Below are 17292 nucleotides of genomic sequence, written 5' to 3' on the forward strand. Positions count from 1 at the left end.
CGGTGCATCGATTCCCGGGCTCCATGATACGATGTTCGCAGTTCGAGTAATTAGCATAGTGATTGACATTCAACGATACCTAAGATAATTACACATTTCATCGGAGAATATTAAACGTTTCTAGTAAAAAACTTTTGAATTTCACTCTCTAAATCCTCCTCGGTAAATCGATATCAACTTCCTATGAAAAATTTAAACCCCAACTTCCTTTTAGTTTCCAATTTTGCATCTCCCCAATGATCACAGATCTCGAAACTAACACTAGAAAATAAACAAATTGAAGAAATCCAAGTGTGCGACTCAAAATCATCCAATTTTACATGTTCGCCACAGCGTCACATATTTATGACGGTCATACTCCTATATTTCACATAACGAGAATAAAATGAATCCCCTGGACATTATTAGAAATTACAAACTACATTATATTCAGAAACTCAATGACCCGTTTCAGTTTCATTTTAATATTTCGTTCAGAATCCCAAAACCGCTGCGGGAATCATGAAACCCAGGAACCAACGTGTGCACCGCAACATGTCCTTAGTTGTGTACGGAGCTTTACGAAGCGATCGAATGTTTCGCGACACAAAGCGGGAATTCCCGGCACGAGCTGACGGGAGCGAGCGTTTCGGCGAGCGGGCACGCGACCGTATGGAAATGCGGCCGGATTTATGGCTGCGTTTTCTGCAATAAACATCGAGATTCGCCGTGCATTCCCGCGGGGGGATTGCTCGCGGCGCCGTTGTGTTTATTTATATATTCAAGGCGATTGAATCGCGGAGGTTGCCGTTAGATCTGTGAAAGGGCCGGGGGCTGGAGGAGACGGTGGTTAACGTGGAAGCATGGTTGTCTGTGAGCTGTTCTCTCCTTTCGGCACATGGTTCTGGCGTTGTTAATAAAAGACGGTCCGAGTCACCGCGCGAGCCGTTGTCGGGCGTGTTACCTTTGTTTGCGATCTCCCGGCGACCTTGTCGGCCCACGAGTGACGTAACCCCTTGCGCAGAGAGAGGTTCCTGGGGGAAATGTAAATTAAAAGGAGGGCCTGTCGCCGGTCCGCGGAATTAACAATCCGTTTACATTTCGTGTAACAAATATTAATTAGCGGCGTGTACGCCCGAGACCGGCTTGCGAGGCTTCGGGGGACCCGTCTGTTCCGTACGTGAATGCCGGGATTAGCGGGATTAAAAGCGAAAAGAGGTGTGTAGAAATTGAATGAGGGGGACTCGATGCGGGACGCGGTGGAAAGAATCGAATTTTCATCGGAACGTTGGAGAGCGTTTCACCTGTGAGGGACCGATCCGTTGGACACGGGCGTTCCTCGACGATCGCGTAAATAAGTTCGATGAGAATCGATTGGGATTTGTTCTTCGATTGCCGTGACTCCGCGTGGAAACATCGGAAAACGAGCATGATCGGTTCATAAATCGCGAGAGCAATTAGTGTCGCGAGATTGCCTCGGCGAGAGGGTGTGTTCGCGGCAACCCCTTCGATCTGGCTGGCCGACCAGAAAGGAACCGATAAAAAGGGGGGAGGTGGAAAGCGTGGCACGAAGAGACAAAAGAAAATAAAGAAGGAACAGAGAAACGTAGACCCGTCTGTTGGTGGTCGTCCCGATTTTATCGTTGAGGGATCGATTGTATATATATATATACATATATAGATTATGTATATATATATCGTTGAGTAGGTATATATGCATGGTATATGGTGTGGGTGTCAATGAATCGAGTCGAGCTGACGCTTGGATATTATTGAGTAGTATATGTTTTTAATGATGTGACTCCACAATATGTCAATATGCACAGGTAAATATTTTTCCTTGTTATTATAATAGAAGTGTTACAGTGTGTATTGTGATACGATAATAAATTTAATAGTAACCATTATAATTAAGAACTTAAAATAACTCTAAAGGGTAAACTACATCACTATTGTCTAGCGACTATTTAGCGATAATAATAGCCTACCATGTCTTTTACTAGCGGCGCTCAGTGAGTGTGTTTCCGTTTTCTCTCTTTTATTACTTTTTTTTTTCTTTTTTTGTTTCTCAAACTCTTTCACCTCTTTCTCTCTCTCTCTCTCGCTCTCGCTCTTTTTCTCACGCATTCATTCCCTCTCTTTCTCACGACACATGGATCTTTCTCACTCTCATTCTCTCTCTCCCTCTCTCCAACCCCTTTCGCGCAGCCATTCTCACCCTTGTTCACTTGTCTCTTGTCTAACGTGTAAATTATTTCCTCTGTGCTCGATGTTCCTTTCGTGCCCGGTTCTTTATCTCGTTCTCGTTTGTCGTTCGATTGGCTCTACCCGTTGGTTCTGTCGTTTTGGAAATCGTGTGTACCTTGCAACCTGTCGCTTCGACGAGCGTCAACCGACTCGCACACTCGGTCGCTTCCACGTCTCTGTCCACTGCTAACTGTCCACGCACGCCGCCATCTACGCGTTCCCGCGGTTCTAACGATCTCGACTTTTAGGGCCGGCCACGACGAAAGCTGAATATCGTTTGCTCGCGAAATCGCCCGCGCATACCCTCCATCTTGTCGGCGGTGTGCTCGAGCGACCCGATTTCGCGTCTCTGCGAACTGTCGCACTCTTGACTTCTCATTTTCCTCATCGAAAAAACGAAAATTCCCCGAGGAAACGACGATACGAAACGTACGCGCGAACTCTTCTCTCTTTCCTCGTCACCTTTTCCTTCTCTCGTCTCTGTTGCGTCGAGAGTCTCGACGGACAGGTGTCATAGAGGTCTTAACAGGATCCTAGAAACGTGATAAGGGACGGGGGTCGAGTGCGATAAGGTTGGAAAGCCGTGACATACCGAAAAATTCATTTTTTTTTTTTGTTTCTTTGTTTTCTTTTTCTTTTAGCATTTCGTTCAGTTCGCGTTTCGTGAACAGAGAGCTCGAAGCGGGCATCGATTTCTCGCGCGTTTAGCAATCTCCTCAAGACACACATACAAAAGCGTCCCATATTCGTTAAATTCTACGGGGTTCAGAGTGTGTTGTCGGGTTTCGATCGAGCCGTGTAATAAACTCGACGGTACGCGCGTCGAAAAGAATAAGTGAGTGGCAATTATCTTTCTGTTGTGACCTAGCTTACTCTTTTTCTTTTTTTTCTTTTGTTTTCCTCTCGTTTTGTACACAAATATACATACAATAAGTCGTGTATAAATATGGATGTGCGTGGGTCGTGGGTGGTGGTGGTGGTAGTAGTGGTAGTGGTGGTAGTAGTGGTGGTAGTGGTAGTGGTAGTGGTAGTGGTTGTGCTGTTGTGTTCAGTGTGAGACGGTCTACGTATATATTATATATATATATATTAATTATTTACTTCCTCCTCTCGTTTAGTCTGCATTGTTCTCTTGTCAACCTTTATTTTCACTTTGTTTATTATTTTTTTTTTTATCATTTTGCTCGTTTCTCATTTGAAATTCCGTTTCATTCTAGGGCAAAAAGTCGCGAGCCCCCGCACTAAGTCAAGTGTCACACAATTCAAATAACGCGTGTGTTCGCTGCGAGGCTCGGGGCGAGTGATCGGCGCAACAAAAATCGCTGATCGATCAACCCCCGGTACGTATATATTTACATCGATCTCCCTCGTGATACGACAAGCTTCCCCCTAAATCGAGTCATCGATCTTCCCAACTGCTCCTCTCTCTTACTCTCTCTCACTTTCTCTCTCTCTCTCTCTCTCTCTCTCTCTCTCTCTCTCTCTCTCTCTCTCTCTCTCTCTCTCTCTCTCTCTACGTGAAACACCACCGTGTAAACTTCACCACAGCGGAACGGTTCGATTCGCGCGGCAAGGATCATCGAAAATCGAACCTCCCACCCTCGTCGCGTGAATCTCACCCTTCCGGTCACCTGAAATCCCATTTCCTCCGTTTCCTTCCGATCGTTCGATACTCGAAGCTTGCCGTTCCTGTGAAACACGATCGGTCCGTTGTTTTCTTTTTTATTCGTTTTTTGGTCTGTTTGCGGGAACAACCGTGTCGTCGGGGATCGAGAGCTCGTTTTACAAATGGGCCTCGATCGCGCGAGTGATCCAACCTGTGTCCAGGCTCCGCGGGGGAACGAGGGGGGAGGGGGGACGCGATCATCGTCGGTGTTACAATTAGGCAGCCAGCATCCGACAGGAGAAATGAAAAGATATCAAAGCGGAGTTTCGGTTTTTTTTTTTTTGGCGAGTGACACGCGTCTTCTCTTTCTCTCCCACTCACTCGCACTCGCTCCTCTTCACTCACACTCGCATCAGTCGCACCCCCGTCGATGATCGATGGGGCGGGAGACACGCGCGCTCGCCGATGATCGGCGCACACACGATTGGACAGCCGAACGTGTCGAAAAAGGGTAACAATTCCAGAACTTGTTTGTTTTTTCTTTGGATTTCAATACTTATATTTCATAATCAGTTTGCCTAAATTCTTTTTTTTTTCATTTGTTTGTTCACATATACATATATATATATATATATATATACATGTATACACACACACATATATATATATATATGAATACGTACACATATATATATATTTTTTTTTCTTTTAATATAGAATCTGTAGATATACACTCTTGGCAAATTCGAAAAAACTGATTCCAAAATAGGAACAGATCATTGTGCGAACTATGTATACAGGGTGCAAGTTTCTTTGTTTTATTTTTTTTTTTTTTTTAATCGTCGCTTCGTTTAAATTTTACTCTTTTTTGGTTTTCGTTCCGTTTCGATCATCCTTCTCTCGTTCACAATCATTATATACCTCTCGTTCGATAGGTTGTTTATTTCTGATATTCTCTTTTCTCCGTTCGCTTCGTTCACCTTTCCCTTCCATCCGTTCGAATGAATGTTTTGTTTTGTCTGGTTCTGTTCTGTTATCGTTGTCTGGCTGTTTCTGTATTATTTGTGGTTCTGTTGTCGGAACGTGGTGAACACACGTATAGCCCGCTGCTCGTATCATGTATATACGGTTGTACGGTAGATAATATAATATATATATATACTCGCTTCTGTTCTCTTTTTCCATTATGATGTGTGTAAGTGTAATGTCGTGTGAATGCGTGTACAGTGTCAGAGATTTTCATCTCGTATCGTTTCCCGTTTTATTGTGTTTATATCTGCCCGTTGTTCCTGTTGTCGTTGTTCTTGTTGTTGTTGCTGTTGTTGTTGTTGATGGTAGTGGTGAATGGTGGTGCCGTTTCTATTTTTTATTTTGGTTCAATCAGTTATCGTTCGCCTTCGTTTTCCCATTAATTATTATTATTTTCAGTTTTCTCATTTGAACGGTGGTACATTTGATAGGGTGCGCAGGGCTGCTAGGCACAGATAATTGACTCGCAAATAACTCTTCAAACAACATTAGAGCGTACGACATACAGTATTAATATACACATTACATCATTAATTATTAATTATTATTAATCTTTTTTTTTCTGTCTGTCTGTTCTGTTTTCATTTTTTTTTTTTCCCTTTTGTTTGCTTTTCTCGTTTCGAAGGAGTAATCATTGGATCTCTCGAATGTGTGTGTAATGTATAAATGGTTGGCGGTTCGTATGTCTTCTGTTTCTCGATTGGCCCGGTCGCGCGGGGGCGGGGGGGTTGCGTCGGTACGCGCGGCTTCGCCGGCTTTTCCACTGCACTGGCGCGCCGGACGTGTTTCACGTTTCTACGATCGTCTCTACGTGTCCGTATTTTCATGTCCGATGTGTCGATGTGTGTGCGGGTGTGTACGTGTGTGTGTGGGTGTGTGTGCGCGCGCGATGATCTCGCGAATGAATGGACGCCAACGCGGCATCACAGGCTAATCATGGATGGGCCGATGCACGTGTCGACGCCGGGAACGATCGAAATTTCCAGGGAAACGCGTTTCTCCGCGATAACCGCGGCGGCCGAAGAAATTTCGTCCCCGTCCGCTCGGCTCGCCGGGGAACGATGCTCGGATCGATACCGGGCATCGAGTGCACGTCAAGCTAACGTTACAATCCTAATCTTCTAATAAAATCGTCGTGTCGTCGATAGTAAAATCCACCGACACGTAGGAAACAGTTTCTTCCTACACTCAACCGATCGTCCGTAGATCGACGGATCTACGATCGTGCTTCGCGGAATTCCATTAAAACTATTTACAATTACTCAGAATTTCAATCTTAACGAGGCTACGCGTTAAAACGATCCGACCACTGATTAACCCATCCTGCGATCTGCTTCTGGAATAGTCTAATATCGTTTCGTTGATCACTCTAAACAGAACTTAGCACGTTGAATGCACGATTTCATAGAATGCTCGAAATAGAAGAAATATATTAAATCATTCGATTGAATTGCATTGTTATTATCTCAGGTTCTAGCTGAATGTCACTACATTAGCTAGCATTATTCATTATATAGAAATGAATTCAAATAATCATGGTTTCATTGAGTGAACTACATTCGATTTGATTGGGGGTCACCCATGGCATTCAACGTGTTAATCATCCACTTAATGCTACTATTCGTTTTCAGTTTACACAAACAAAATAACACTGATACAACAAATATTTCACGTACGAATCGGTAGGTTTTCGAATCAACCTGCAATCGGTACGCGATCCGTACGTTTCCCCAGTGAACTATTACACGCGAGGTAGTTCCACGAGGTGTAATCCCGAAGAAGATCGCAAGACAAGAAGCCGATCGGCGTCGCTGAAACGACCCACGAACGTTCGATCGGCAGTGGCCGAAGTCCGTCCCGGTTAATTTTCATAAATCAATGGAAACAGACTGGAAATAACCGGGTCGGCCATCGCTTGTACCGTATCGATCCCTTGAATCGTGACGATCGTGTATCTGCCCGGCCACCGTGGACTGATCCTCGGGGTCTTGTTAGCATTGCCGATCCATCTTGGACTATCTTGACGCGATGGCTGGCGGGTATGTATATTGGTCGTGTTCGCCTCCTCCGCCGGTCGTGTCGTGATGTTCACGGATGTCTATGTTGGTATACGTGTAGATCCGTGTTACTGTGTCTGCGTGTGTAGTGTATCGTGTCAGGATGCGGGGGAGCAAGTGTGCGTGCGTGTGTCGAATGTGGTGTGGCGTTGCTGATGCGTGTACAATCAATGTATAATAATGTATACAGTCAACAAATCTTATTACATCTAGTTTGTCTTTTGACGCAGCGATGGGAAGACAGAGCATAGAGACCCTTCCGGCTCAGATGTACAATAACGAGGTGGAGGATTCTCAGGTAGGGGATGAATGGAGAGGAAAAAAGGAGAAGGGACGAACTTTCGTTGGTTAGAGAGGGTGGGACGGCGAATAGGGATGACGGCTTAGATTTCGTTTCCAGAGGGGATGGGAGAATTATTTCTAAAATTTCTCTCGGGGGTAGAAACGGTTTACGCCGAAAGACGGGCAAAAAATCGGGTGTGGTTCGAGGAGGGGGCGGGGGGAGGGTTAAAAATGATTAGTAAAAGGGGGGGGGGGTACACATTACAGGACTAACGCTTAGAAACATTGATATGACGCATGGTGGTGCCTTGGGATACGTAAGATCTGATATGTGGGGCAGGTATATGTTACGTGGTAATACTTAGAGGGGAAGGAGCGATCGCTAAAAAGGTTACTGCGCTTCGGCTCGTTTTGCTCGGCCCGTGCTCGCTTCCGAGTCGTTCTCCCGCGAACGGATTCCGGTCTCGCGGCGACGCCTCGTGCTCGGACGTACCCGCGCGGCGACCGGTAGAATTTCGGAATTTCGGCCGGCGGCGCGTGTCTTTTTTTTCCGTGTAAAACGTGCCCCGTCTCGTCGGACGGGCGAGAAACGACGGGAAGAGCGTATGGGACCGGTTCGGTGGCCATCGCTGCGCGCGCCGCGGACCTCTCGACGCCGAGCACGCGACGCATCGTTTCGAACCGCATAAAAATATAACTCGCTCGGCGGACGGCGAACGAAAGTGCGCGCCTCCTCGAGACTAATTCGAGAAATCGATATTAGGACAGGTACTCGTTTTCTTTTCATTCCTTCGTTCGTCTCTGACGCGCGTACTCTTTCCTCTCTCCTTCCCTCGTCTTTCCCTCGCGTTTCTGTCTCGGCCAAAAAGGGCTGACGAACGACACTTCGCTCCTTGATCCAGTTTTGTTTTCTTTTTCCTTTTTATCTTTTTTGTTTTTTCTTTTTCGTTTGTTTCTCTCGGCGCCCCCGTCGGGACGCCGACGCGAAGGGAGAACGGGATCGACGAAAGGATCCCGGGGCTTTTCGCGTGATCCCGAGCGAGCCGCGCCGCGACGCGCAAAAGTAACCGAAGCGCACCGGCAGTAATACCTTTTCCGCAATACTATTAATCAATAACAATATTAACGATATGTACCTACTCTCCGATCTACCTAATTTTTACCTAACTACAAACATTAAACCTAAACGCTTTAAACGCAATATCGGTGTTATCCGTAACATACTTAACGGTCTCGATTTTTATAAAATCGAGACTATAAATAATAATTCATAATCACTAAGAATAGTTAATAATAATAATCATAATAATCATAGTAATCATAGTAATCATAATAATAATAGTAATAATAATCATAATCATCATCATCATCATCATCATAATCATCATCATCATCATCATCATCCTCATCATCATCATCATTATCATCATCATCATCATCATCATCATCATCGTCGTCGTCGTATTCGTCGTCATCATAAACCGCAATAATACTAATAATCATAATTACACAATCAATCATCAATATAATCGAAATTCTCATGCGACTGCAAATATATACATATAGATGGGATATGTATCTCGTGGTTTAAGATTTAAACAAACGCTATTACGCCACTCTCCGAACGTATTCGTTTACTGTTTCCATAGTTATTTTCTCTTTCTCTCTCTCTCTCTCCCTCTCTCTCTCTCCTTCTCTCTCTCTTCCTTTTTCACGCTCTATCATTCTCGCAATTTCTCTTTCTCCCTTTCACACAAACATACACGCATACACATATACACACACTCTTCCTCTTTCTCTCTCTCTCTCTCTCTCTCTATCTGCCTTCCGTTCTCGTTTGTATAATTAATTATCGACACAGATGGCTTGTATTATTAATCATTTTTTTTTGCAGCTTTTTTTTCGTTTCTTTTTTCTTTACAACCTTGAGTTTTGTTTCGTAATGTTACTTCTTCAGCGGTATATCCCTCCACTTTTTCGTTTTCTGTTAATGCTTATCGTCGTGTTTACACAGTGCTAGACACTACCTTGGAATACTGTACTCGTTTACAGACTCTCGCCGTTTCTCTCTACAATGCTACAATTACAATTTGATTTGTTTGTACATAGAAGAATCTCTCTCTCTCTCTCATACACACACACACACATTCTCTCTCTTTCTCTCCTCTCTCTCTCTCTCTTTCTCTTTCACTCCCTCTCTTTCACTCCCTCTCTCACTCGCTCTCTCATTTTTACTCTCTCATTCTCTCTGTTCGCCGCGATCGGAGGACGAGGGCGTCGTCGCTGGTTCGTTCTCCCAGACTAATCTCGTACCTCCAGCGTGTTCCGTGTAACTTTTCCCTTTTGTACATCTTGTTTCCCGGGAAACGCGGGAAAGGACCACCCTTTCAGCTCTCCCGTCCTGTTCGTCCTTTCGTCCCCCGAAATTCCCGAACGAAGGCCGCGTCTCCGCGTCGGCCCGGCGCGCCGGCGTCGCGCGCCGATCGAAACGGAGAAAAAGCTTCTGTATGTACAGCGGGACCGAGACAAAAAGGAAAAAAGAAAAAAGATCTAGATCCGTCTCGCCGTATCGACACGGCCGGGACGCGGCGCGCCGGGCCGAGCCTCCGACAACCCCTTCGGAGACCCGTCCGTCATCCTCCGATAGCGCGGCGCTCGGGGGATTTCACTTGGACGCGTCTTTAAATTCAACCCTTCCGACGTCGATCCACGCCGTCGCGTCTTCGAGACGGAGTTTAGCAGCCGCGCTGCTCCTCTTCCTCCCGTTTCCTCCTTCTACGCGAAGGAGGGCACGCCGGGCTGGGGGCAAAGGTAATTCACTGTTCAAGCACGCAACCCCCGTTTGTCAGTCAGGATTTTCTCTCCGGCCGAGATTAAAAGGGGTGGAAGGAATTGATGTGCTAACCGGGGCTGGCTAATGGGTCCAGATACGAAATTATGAATCCCGGGGGAGGGCTCCGATAAAAGAGCCCGAATGTAATTAAAATTTTTTCGTCGAGTGGCTGAAGGGTTGCTTAACGCGTCCACCGGCGGCATACGGGTTCTTCTGAAATTCGAGCGTGCTTAATGAAACGTGAACCTAAAATACCGTGTTCAAGCTGATCTTCCTAATGAAACTCGCTCCATTCGACTTCGGCGAATCAAGCGACTTGCGTGGTAGCTAAAATGATCCGTCGTTTTCGGTGAAGCTAACAAATCGAGGTATCGAAAGTATCAGTAACCAGCTGGAAGTTAACACAAATTCCGAAATACACTAATTCCATCCCCTTCATCATCGAACATCTTCCCGCGCGAAATTTAAAGACTCGAACGAACCGAGTGGGTCGAGTGGAGGGGGAAGCCACGCCCACCGACCTTGAACGGCGAGTTTACTTTGCACCAGCTATAAACCTCGCATAAAACTGCAATCGTTTCGCTCTCGAAGGTTAACCGTACATGAAATTTCAATGGTCCGTCAATGATCCGAAACGACGGTCGGAAGAGTCGAACGCAAAGACGCAGTGAACTATTGTCGCGAGGAGACATTGGTGGGGCCGAAACGGAGAAACTAGGATATATCGCGGACGTTGCCTCGGTACGCGAGTGTTTCTTAGTCTGTGGGTACGGTCCGGTTTGCTCGGGGACACAAGAGCCCGGGGAACGTGTTTCTCGAAGTGTGGTTCGTTGTAACGTGTGCTACGTACATCGTGTAACTTGGTTTCGCTCGACCACAGTCGAGAACGGTACAGGTAAAGCGTCAGAAAATAAGCGACAGTCTGGCACGCGTGCTCGACCACTCGAACGCATATACGCGCCTTTCATTACTCTAGCTCTCGTTCGATTTCATTCCACGCACTCAAAAACACGCTGGGCGCACATCACACGCTGGAGCGGGGGGATTTCCATCAGGAGGGCATCAGCTCTAATCCCTAACGAAACGAGACCTGCCGGAACGCGCGGCTAATCGAGACTCCTCGAAGAAAACGAAGAATCGAATCCGTCGATTTCCTCATGGCTCGTTCTCGGTCGTCGTCGATAATCGGAATTAACGCGTCCGCGTGATCGGGAATGGCCGCGTTACCTAAGAAGACTCGTTTCACGTATACTATCACGAGGCGTACGAAAGTTTGCAAAATCGACGAGGGTTTGTTTGTTTTCTTTCGAGGAAAACAAAAAGAAAGAGAAAGAAAATGAAAAGAATTCGAACGTCGCTTGTTGTTTTGCCTGCTGCAGACTCGTTTCCCGAAGAATCACGCTTCGAAATTGCATCCTTCCCGCCCGATCGCGCGGCGAATACAGAATGAACAGAATTTTTGTCGGACGCGCGAACGAGGAGCAAAATCCGCGCGCGTCGAACGAGAATTTTCTATTTTTTTCTCTCCCTCTCTCTCTCTTTCTCTGATCTCTCTCTTGTGTTTCAGTTTTCCCCTCGTTTCTGTTTCCCGTTCGTCGCCGTGTCGACGAGAGCTTGCGAGACGATACACTCTTGATTTAAAACGCCTTACCCCCGCGAATCACATATACGTATATATTTATATATAATATTATCTACAAAAAACCGTTATGATATGATTACAAGGTGTCCTAGCTGCTTAATCATTTGTTTACCCTACACATATCTTTTTTCAGATTTTTTTTTTGTTTGTTTGCTTGTTTGCTTTGCCTCTGTTACGCGTTAGGTCCTGCTCGCTAGACGAGAACGAAATCCGTTATTCCTCGATAAAGTCTCCGTCGGATAAAACGTGATGTATCGTTTACACACTACCGTGAAACCTATAACTGTTTACAATCGTATGTATATTTATATGTATATATGTATAGTTATGTATATAATTACAGACAATCGATAGTCTAAGTTACTAACCGTCGGTAAAAATTCGAAAACAATGTAACATAATACGACAAACGATTCGATACAATAGATAAACGTCACCGTGGTAAATAATATCGAGGATCGAACGATAAACGATATAAGAATGTGATGTGCGAAAAACAATCGGGTTGCCGGGGGGCGGGGGGGACCGTTAACGGTTCGGCCCGGATGGGAAAATAGAAGAAACTACGATCCGGGAGACCGCGGAACGGGAACGGAACGGAAACTCGCGTAACTGATCGGGAACGGACGACCGAGCGGATCGTCGGGCGCGTCGGCTCCGTGGACGCGCCCGTTTGTTCTTTTTCTATTCACTGCGTTAAATACCCTTCTTCCGCCTCGTTAATTATTCGCAAACGACGCGCGGCGCTCGTTTGAATTATTTTACTTTTTGTTCCTTAATTCCTTAAGCTTAGTACCATTGTTTCGTCTCGCGCCGACAAATACTATCATCTACGTTTAAATCGATACTCCGTCAGCAGCAACGCGCAGAAACGATTCGATCGGCACAGAAACAATCCACGTCCCCTCTGCGCCGATGGAAATTGCGTTCCGTTTTATCCCTCCACCTTGTACGCGTGATCCGAAAAAATCATTTTCACCCGTTCACCGGCATGCGCACCTTTCTCTCCGACCCATTCGATTCCCATTCATTTTAGCCGTTCGCGCTTGTTCCAGCGACCGACAAAGGATCCTTTTGTGTACTGAGCCCTTTAATGCAAGTATACAACTTATCGCCTATTTAGTTGTATTGTAACAAATATTGCCTCGAATATAAACACTTTCGCTCGCATTCTCTCCGTCATTCTCTCGTTCAACGCATTCGCACGCTTATCTAAGAGTTTACGTCTCGCGGTTAGGTCACGTTTTCTCTCTTTCTCTCTTTCTCTCACTCTCTCTCTCTCTCTCGTTTTCTCTCTCTCACTCTCTCAATTCTTTATCTTTCTCTCTCGCGTGCTCTTTCTATCCCGCGATTCGTCGAATGGACAAATATGGTGGCGGATCGTATCAATTTCTCACGCATCTCAGAAGAGGGTTTTCCGTTTTACTTTTGTTTGCTTATAATTCTCCTCTGTCGAAAGGGGATGAGTCGGGGATCGGGTGACGTAGCCCTTTCGTCTTATTATCTTACGTTACGTATGGCCGAGTCACGAGTCTCTATTTAAATCTTATTAAGTTTCATTTGGTTCGCTTCGAAAAACACAACGTTCGCTTGCTCTCGTATTTCATCTCCCATGTATCTTTCATTTAATCTTTACGTTAAGTTACTTCATTAGTTTACTTCATTACTCGTTACAGTATCCACTCCCTCTCTCGCTCTCTCTCTCTTTCTCTCTTTCTCTCTTTCTCTCTTTCTCTCTCGCTCTCTCTCTCTTATATTCATTTTTTTTGGCGTTTTTAAATCGGAGATCTAAAACCTTTTTCATTATAAAAACGTCCCCGCGGCCCGACAAAATATTGCCGAGGGACCCGCTAATATATCGTGTGTGTGTGTATGTGTCTGTGTACGTGTGTGTATACACGTGTGATGTATACTGCAAATGTTCCTCGAATTACGTCGAAATGCGTCTTCGAAAGACGTACGTGTGTCTGCCCCAATACGTGTGTGCGCGCGAACCGCTCGCGAGTCGAAGCGATCGACCAGACTTTTCGAATGTCTCCGTCGAAACGGTTAATCAGTTCTTTACGCGCAATGTAACATCATGAAATTTGTCTAGGTCTTGTGTCGCGGGGTCGATCGCTACGGCGAACGAACGATTCGTACGTTTCCATGTGCCGCGTACAGAGCGTATGCGTGTGTCGTAGAACGTGTATACTGTGTGTGTGTCGACTTCGTCGTCGTATATAAAATTCAATTCACGGTCCGCGATTCTGATCAAATATCGTTTACGAGTGTCCTCGAGGCTGAACAATATATCAATTATTATACCATCATCCGATCGCCTATGTCTTTTTTATTTCTCGTTATCCCAAAGTGTTTCCACCGGTTCCGTGGAAGATAATCCCTGTGTCGCAGGTTATTAATAATCGTCCTTTGCGCGAGCACGAGTCATCGTCGTCGTCGTCGCAACCTGAACACTACAGCGTTTTATTGTGTACATTGTGTTAAGGGGGTGGTGGTTAGGTAGCTCTCTCCTCCATAATATTTCTCGTTTCTTCGTCGTCTTTCTCTCTATCTTTTCTCGCCAGAAGAAGCAAAGAGGTTTTTCTTTCGGGCGGGGGTTTGGGGGGGCGTTGGAATCAGGGACAACAAAGACTCTCGGCTCCCCTATCAACGCTAGACTCTAAACTGGCACCTTGTTCCGCTGTTCCATCTAGCATCGATAAAGAGACCCCTCAGAAGAGAGAATCCTAGCTCTTTCTCTCGCTCTCCCGAGCCACCGAGTCGGCAGTCAGCGAACTAAAACCCGTACGCAGTTCAAACATAAATAGATCCACGCGAAGCCGTGTATATATATACATATACAGATACATATACCAGCGTATGTATGCGCAGGTATATATACACATCCAGAGTATATAATGCGCAGGTATATATATATACACATTACATATAAAATAACGAAGCTACATAGTACCGAATCGCGAATCAGCTCGGGATAAAGAAGAAAAAAAAGAAAAAAAAGGGAAAAAAGACTCCACCCGAGTTCGAATCCAGTGTGATGCAGGAAACAGCGATGATCAGCGATTTCTGGGTCAAAGGGGATGGGGGTGTCGAGTAAAATCTCGGAGCACGATTGATTCGAAATCCTCTGAACATTCTCACGCATGCATTCTCTCTTCCTCTCTTTCTCTCTCTCTCTCTTTCTCTCTCACTCTCTCTCTCTCGCATTCTCTCTATTAAAACAGTATATCCAGCGTGTATAAGTTCTCTAATGGTCGGTGAGGAACCTCATACTTATTTAGATCCCGCAATGTGAAAATGGTCAACGAGGAGCGGCGCGCGGTCGCGCTCGAAACCGTGTGTCTTCGAGTTCGTCAATCGTTTCGCGCGCGGCTAAAATTGTGTCCGTGTGTACGTGTAACTGTGTGTATATGTGTGTCTGCGTCGTTTGCATGTGTCCGGTTCGCGGCGCGCGCGACGAAGGGGGTGGGGGTGGGGGGCAAAAACCGAACGGGAACGAAAGAAAGAAAGGAAACGGAGAGGCGGCCGATCCGCGCCGCGGATTCTTTCCGGTTCCCAGGCGGAACGGTGTCGAGGCCGTCTTAAATCGGTCTCGGCGCGGTTCAACGTGGATCGCGCGCGCGCTTCCGCTTCCTCCCTCGGCCCTTGATATGTAATCCGTGCCCAACGACGGCAGATTCCCATTAGACGCCCACTCCGCGGCTATTATTTACAAGACGATCCTTCACGCGATCGATCCTCGCGTCTACTGAAGGGAAAAAGAAGCTTCCGCGAAGAACGACGGGGAATCCTCTTCCATCTCTTTCTCCTCCCTTCCACTCCCGTCTTTCTTTCCCACTTGCACGCATTCAGCTTTCTCCCTCTCTCTCTCTCTATCTCTCTCGCTCTCTCTCTCTCACTCGCATCAATCTGCCCGAGGTAATTCCGATCCGCGAGCTACGCCGCGTGTACCCTCTTTTCTCTCTCGTTCGTTCCGGTACGAGCGCGAAGAGGATCGCTCTTCTCTCTCTCGCGTCGAGAGACATTAATACTGACACTGACTTACGTATAAACGGGTTCGAGAGACCGTCACGGAACCTCGAGAGGGGGGGTATCTGGGATGTGCGGAGTGAAGCACGTATACCCGGACCACGCCGAAACAACCAGAATCAGAGGGAACAAGAAGAAAAGCAATAGAAAACGGCCGGTGGTTGGTGGTGGTGGAGCGGTGGGTGGGGGTGGGGTGTCGGTCGAGGAGTCGGAAAGAAAAAGTGAAAGAAGAGAAAAAGAACAAGACAAAAGAGACACACGGAGCTAGCGTATAATAATCATTCATAAACATCGCTGCCTCTCGGTTCCAGTTCTCGCCTGATTGTTCCGCTCGGCTTGGCCGGGACGGCGATCCTCGATGACCTCCTCCTTCTCCGAGCAGCCTAATCACTCGTGACACGTTGTTCCTCTCCTACACGTTCAACTTCCGTTCACCGTGTCTCGGGTTCCTTCGTCTCTAACACCACACCCTGTGTCCTCCGACGACTACGTCGGGAGCGTCATCGTCGTTCGTCATCTTCGAGTCGCGCGTGTCCGACGCGCGATCATCGCGACACGTCCCCTACTCGGCGAGCGGGACGGCGGGTTCCTCCGACGAAAGGGAGCGCCGCGCGCCGCCGGTAGGATTTTATGCTCGTGTCGTTTGGTCCTCGACTCTCTGATAAGGAAACGAAAAACCGGCTGCATAAAGGGAGGAGGGGGGCAAAGGAGAAACACGCACGTCGGAGATGCTCCGTGTCGGTTCTCCGGCGCACCCCCTCTTCCTGCCTGCGCGACCGTTTCGCGTCCAGCAGCGACCAGCGTCCGGTTCCTTCGTTTGTTTTTCTCAGTTTTCCTGCTATTTCTCGGCGGATGGTCTCCGAAACGGGGGGGAGGGAGAGCAGCGGCAGCAGCTCTCTGATGATTAGGAGGTGGTTTTCTCGTGTGTCCTGTGTTTCGGTACGTTTCTGTTTTGCCCTTGTGTGTGTGTGCATAAGTGTCTGTGTTCCGGAGTGTGTGTGTATGAGTGGTATACGGTTTAGGTGACGGTAGTCGATACGCTTCACGTTCACCGGATAGGCCCGATAATTCTCCTCCCACACCCCCCGTTTCAATACGGCCAGAACGTAGGCAGCGGTGGCGGCGGCGGCGGCGGCTGCACGGTCGGATAAAGAGTCGGGGTGGCGATCAGGACGCAGGCGGGCGGCAAAGGCGGCGGCACGGGCGGCGGCAAAACCGGGGATAGTGTAATCGCTGCGGCTGGGTGCAGGGCCGTGCCCGTCGGGGCACACAACGGGTGCAGGGCGAGAGAGGGACGCTGGCGCTGACGCTGACGCTGCTGGCCCTGGACCTCGCCGTTCTATTCCGAGTCCTGCTGCATTTTGACGTGGCCATTACCGGCGGAATTGCTCGCTGTGCTGCCGCTGCTCGGCGGGAAACTGGTGGGTATGGTGCGCGACGACGAGAAGCACAGCTTCATGATGTACGGGAACTTGCCGTCTGGAACAGAGGTGTCGCGGACACGTCAAATCACACGGCCGATCGTGCTCGAGTCGGTTGCGCGGCTAACTTTTCGGAATGCTCGCTAACTCTGCTCTGTTCGTTG

At 47.3% G+C, this 17292-nt stretch overlaps 1 protein-coding gene across 1 annotated transcript in view; it reads right to left on the reverse strand.

Annotated features, from left to right (window-relative positions):
• Window positions 1–1806: 1806 nt before the first annotated feature.
• The window catches only part of sm (heterogeneous nuclear ribonucleoprotein L), a 256255-nt gene continuing 240769 nt past the window's right edge, over window positions 1807–17292 (reverse strand). Inside the window, exon 11 of the mRNA XM_076365095.1 lies at window positions 1807–17186. Within this exon, the coding sequence (XP_076221210.1) occupies window positions 17047–17186 (140 nt within the window). The 3' untranslated portion in view covers window positions 1807–17046. The remainder of the gene's footprint in view (window positions 17187–17292) is intronic.

The sequence above is a fragment of the Nomia melanderi genome, chromosome 2, assembly GCF_051020985.1.
Source record: "Nomia melanderi isolate GNS246 chromosome 2, iyNomMela1, whole genome shotgun sequence".
NCBI lineage: Eukaryota > Metazoa > Arthropoda > Insecta > Hymenoptera > Halictidae > Nomia > Nomia melanderi.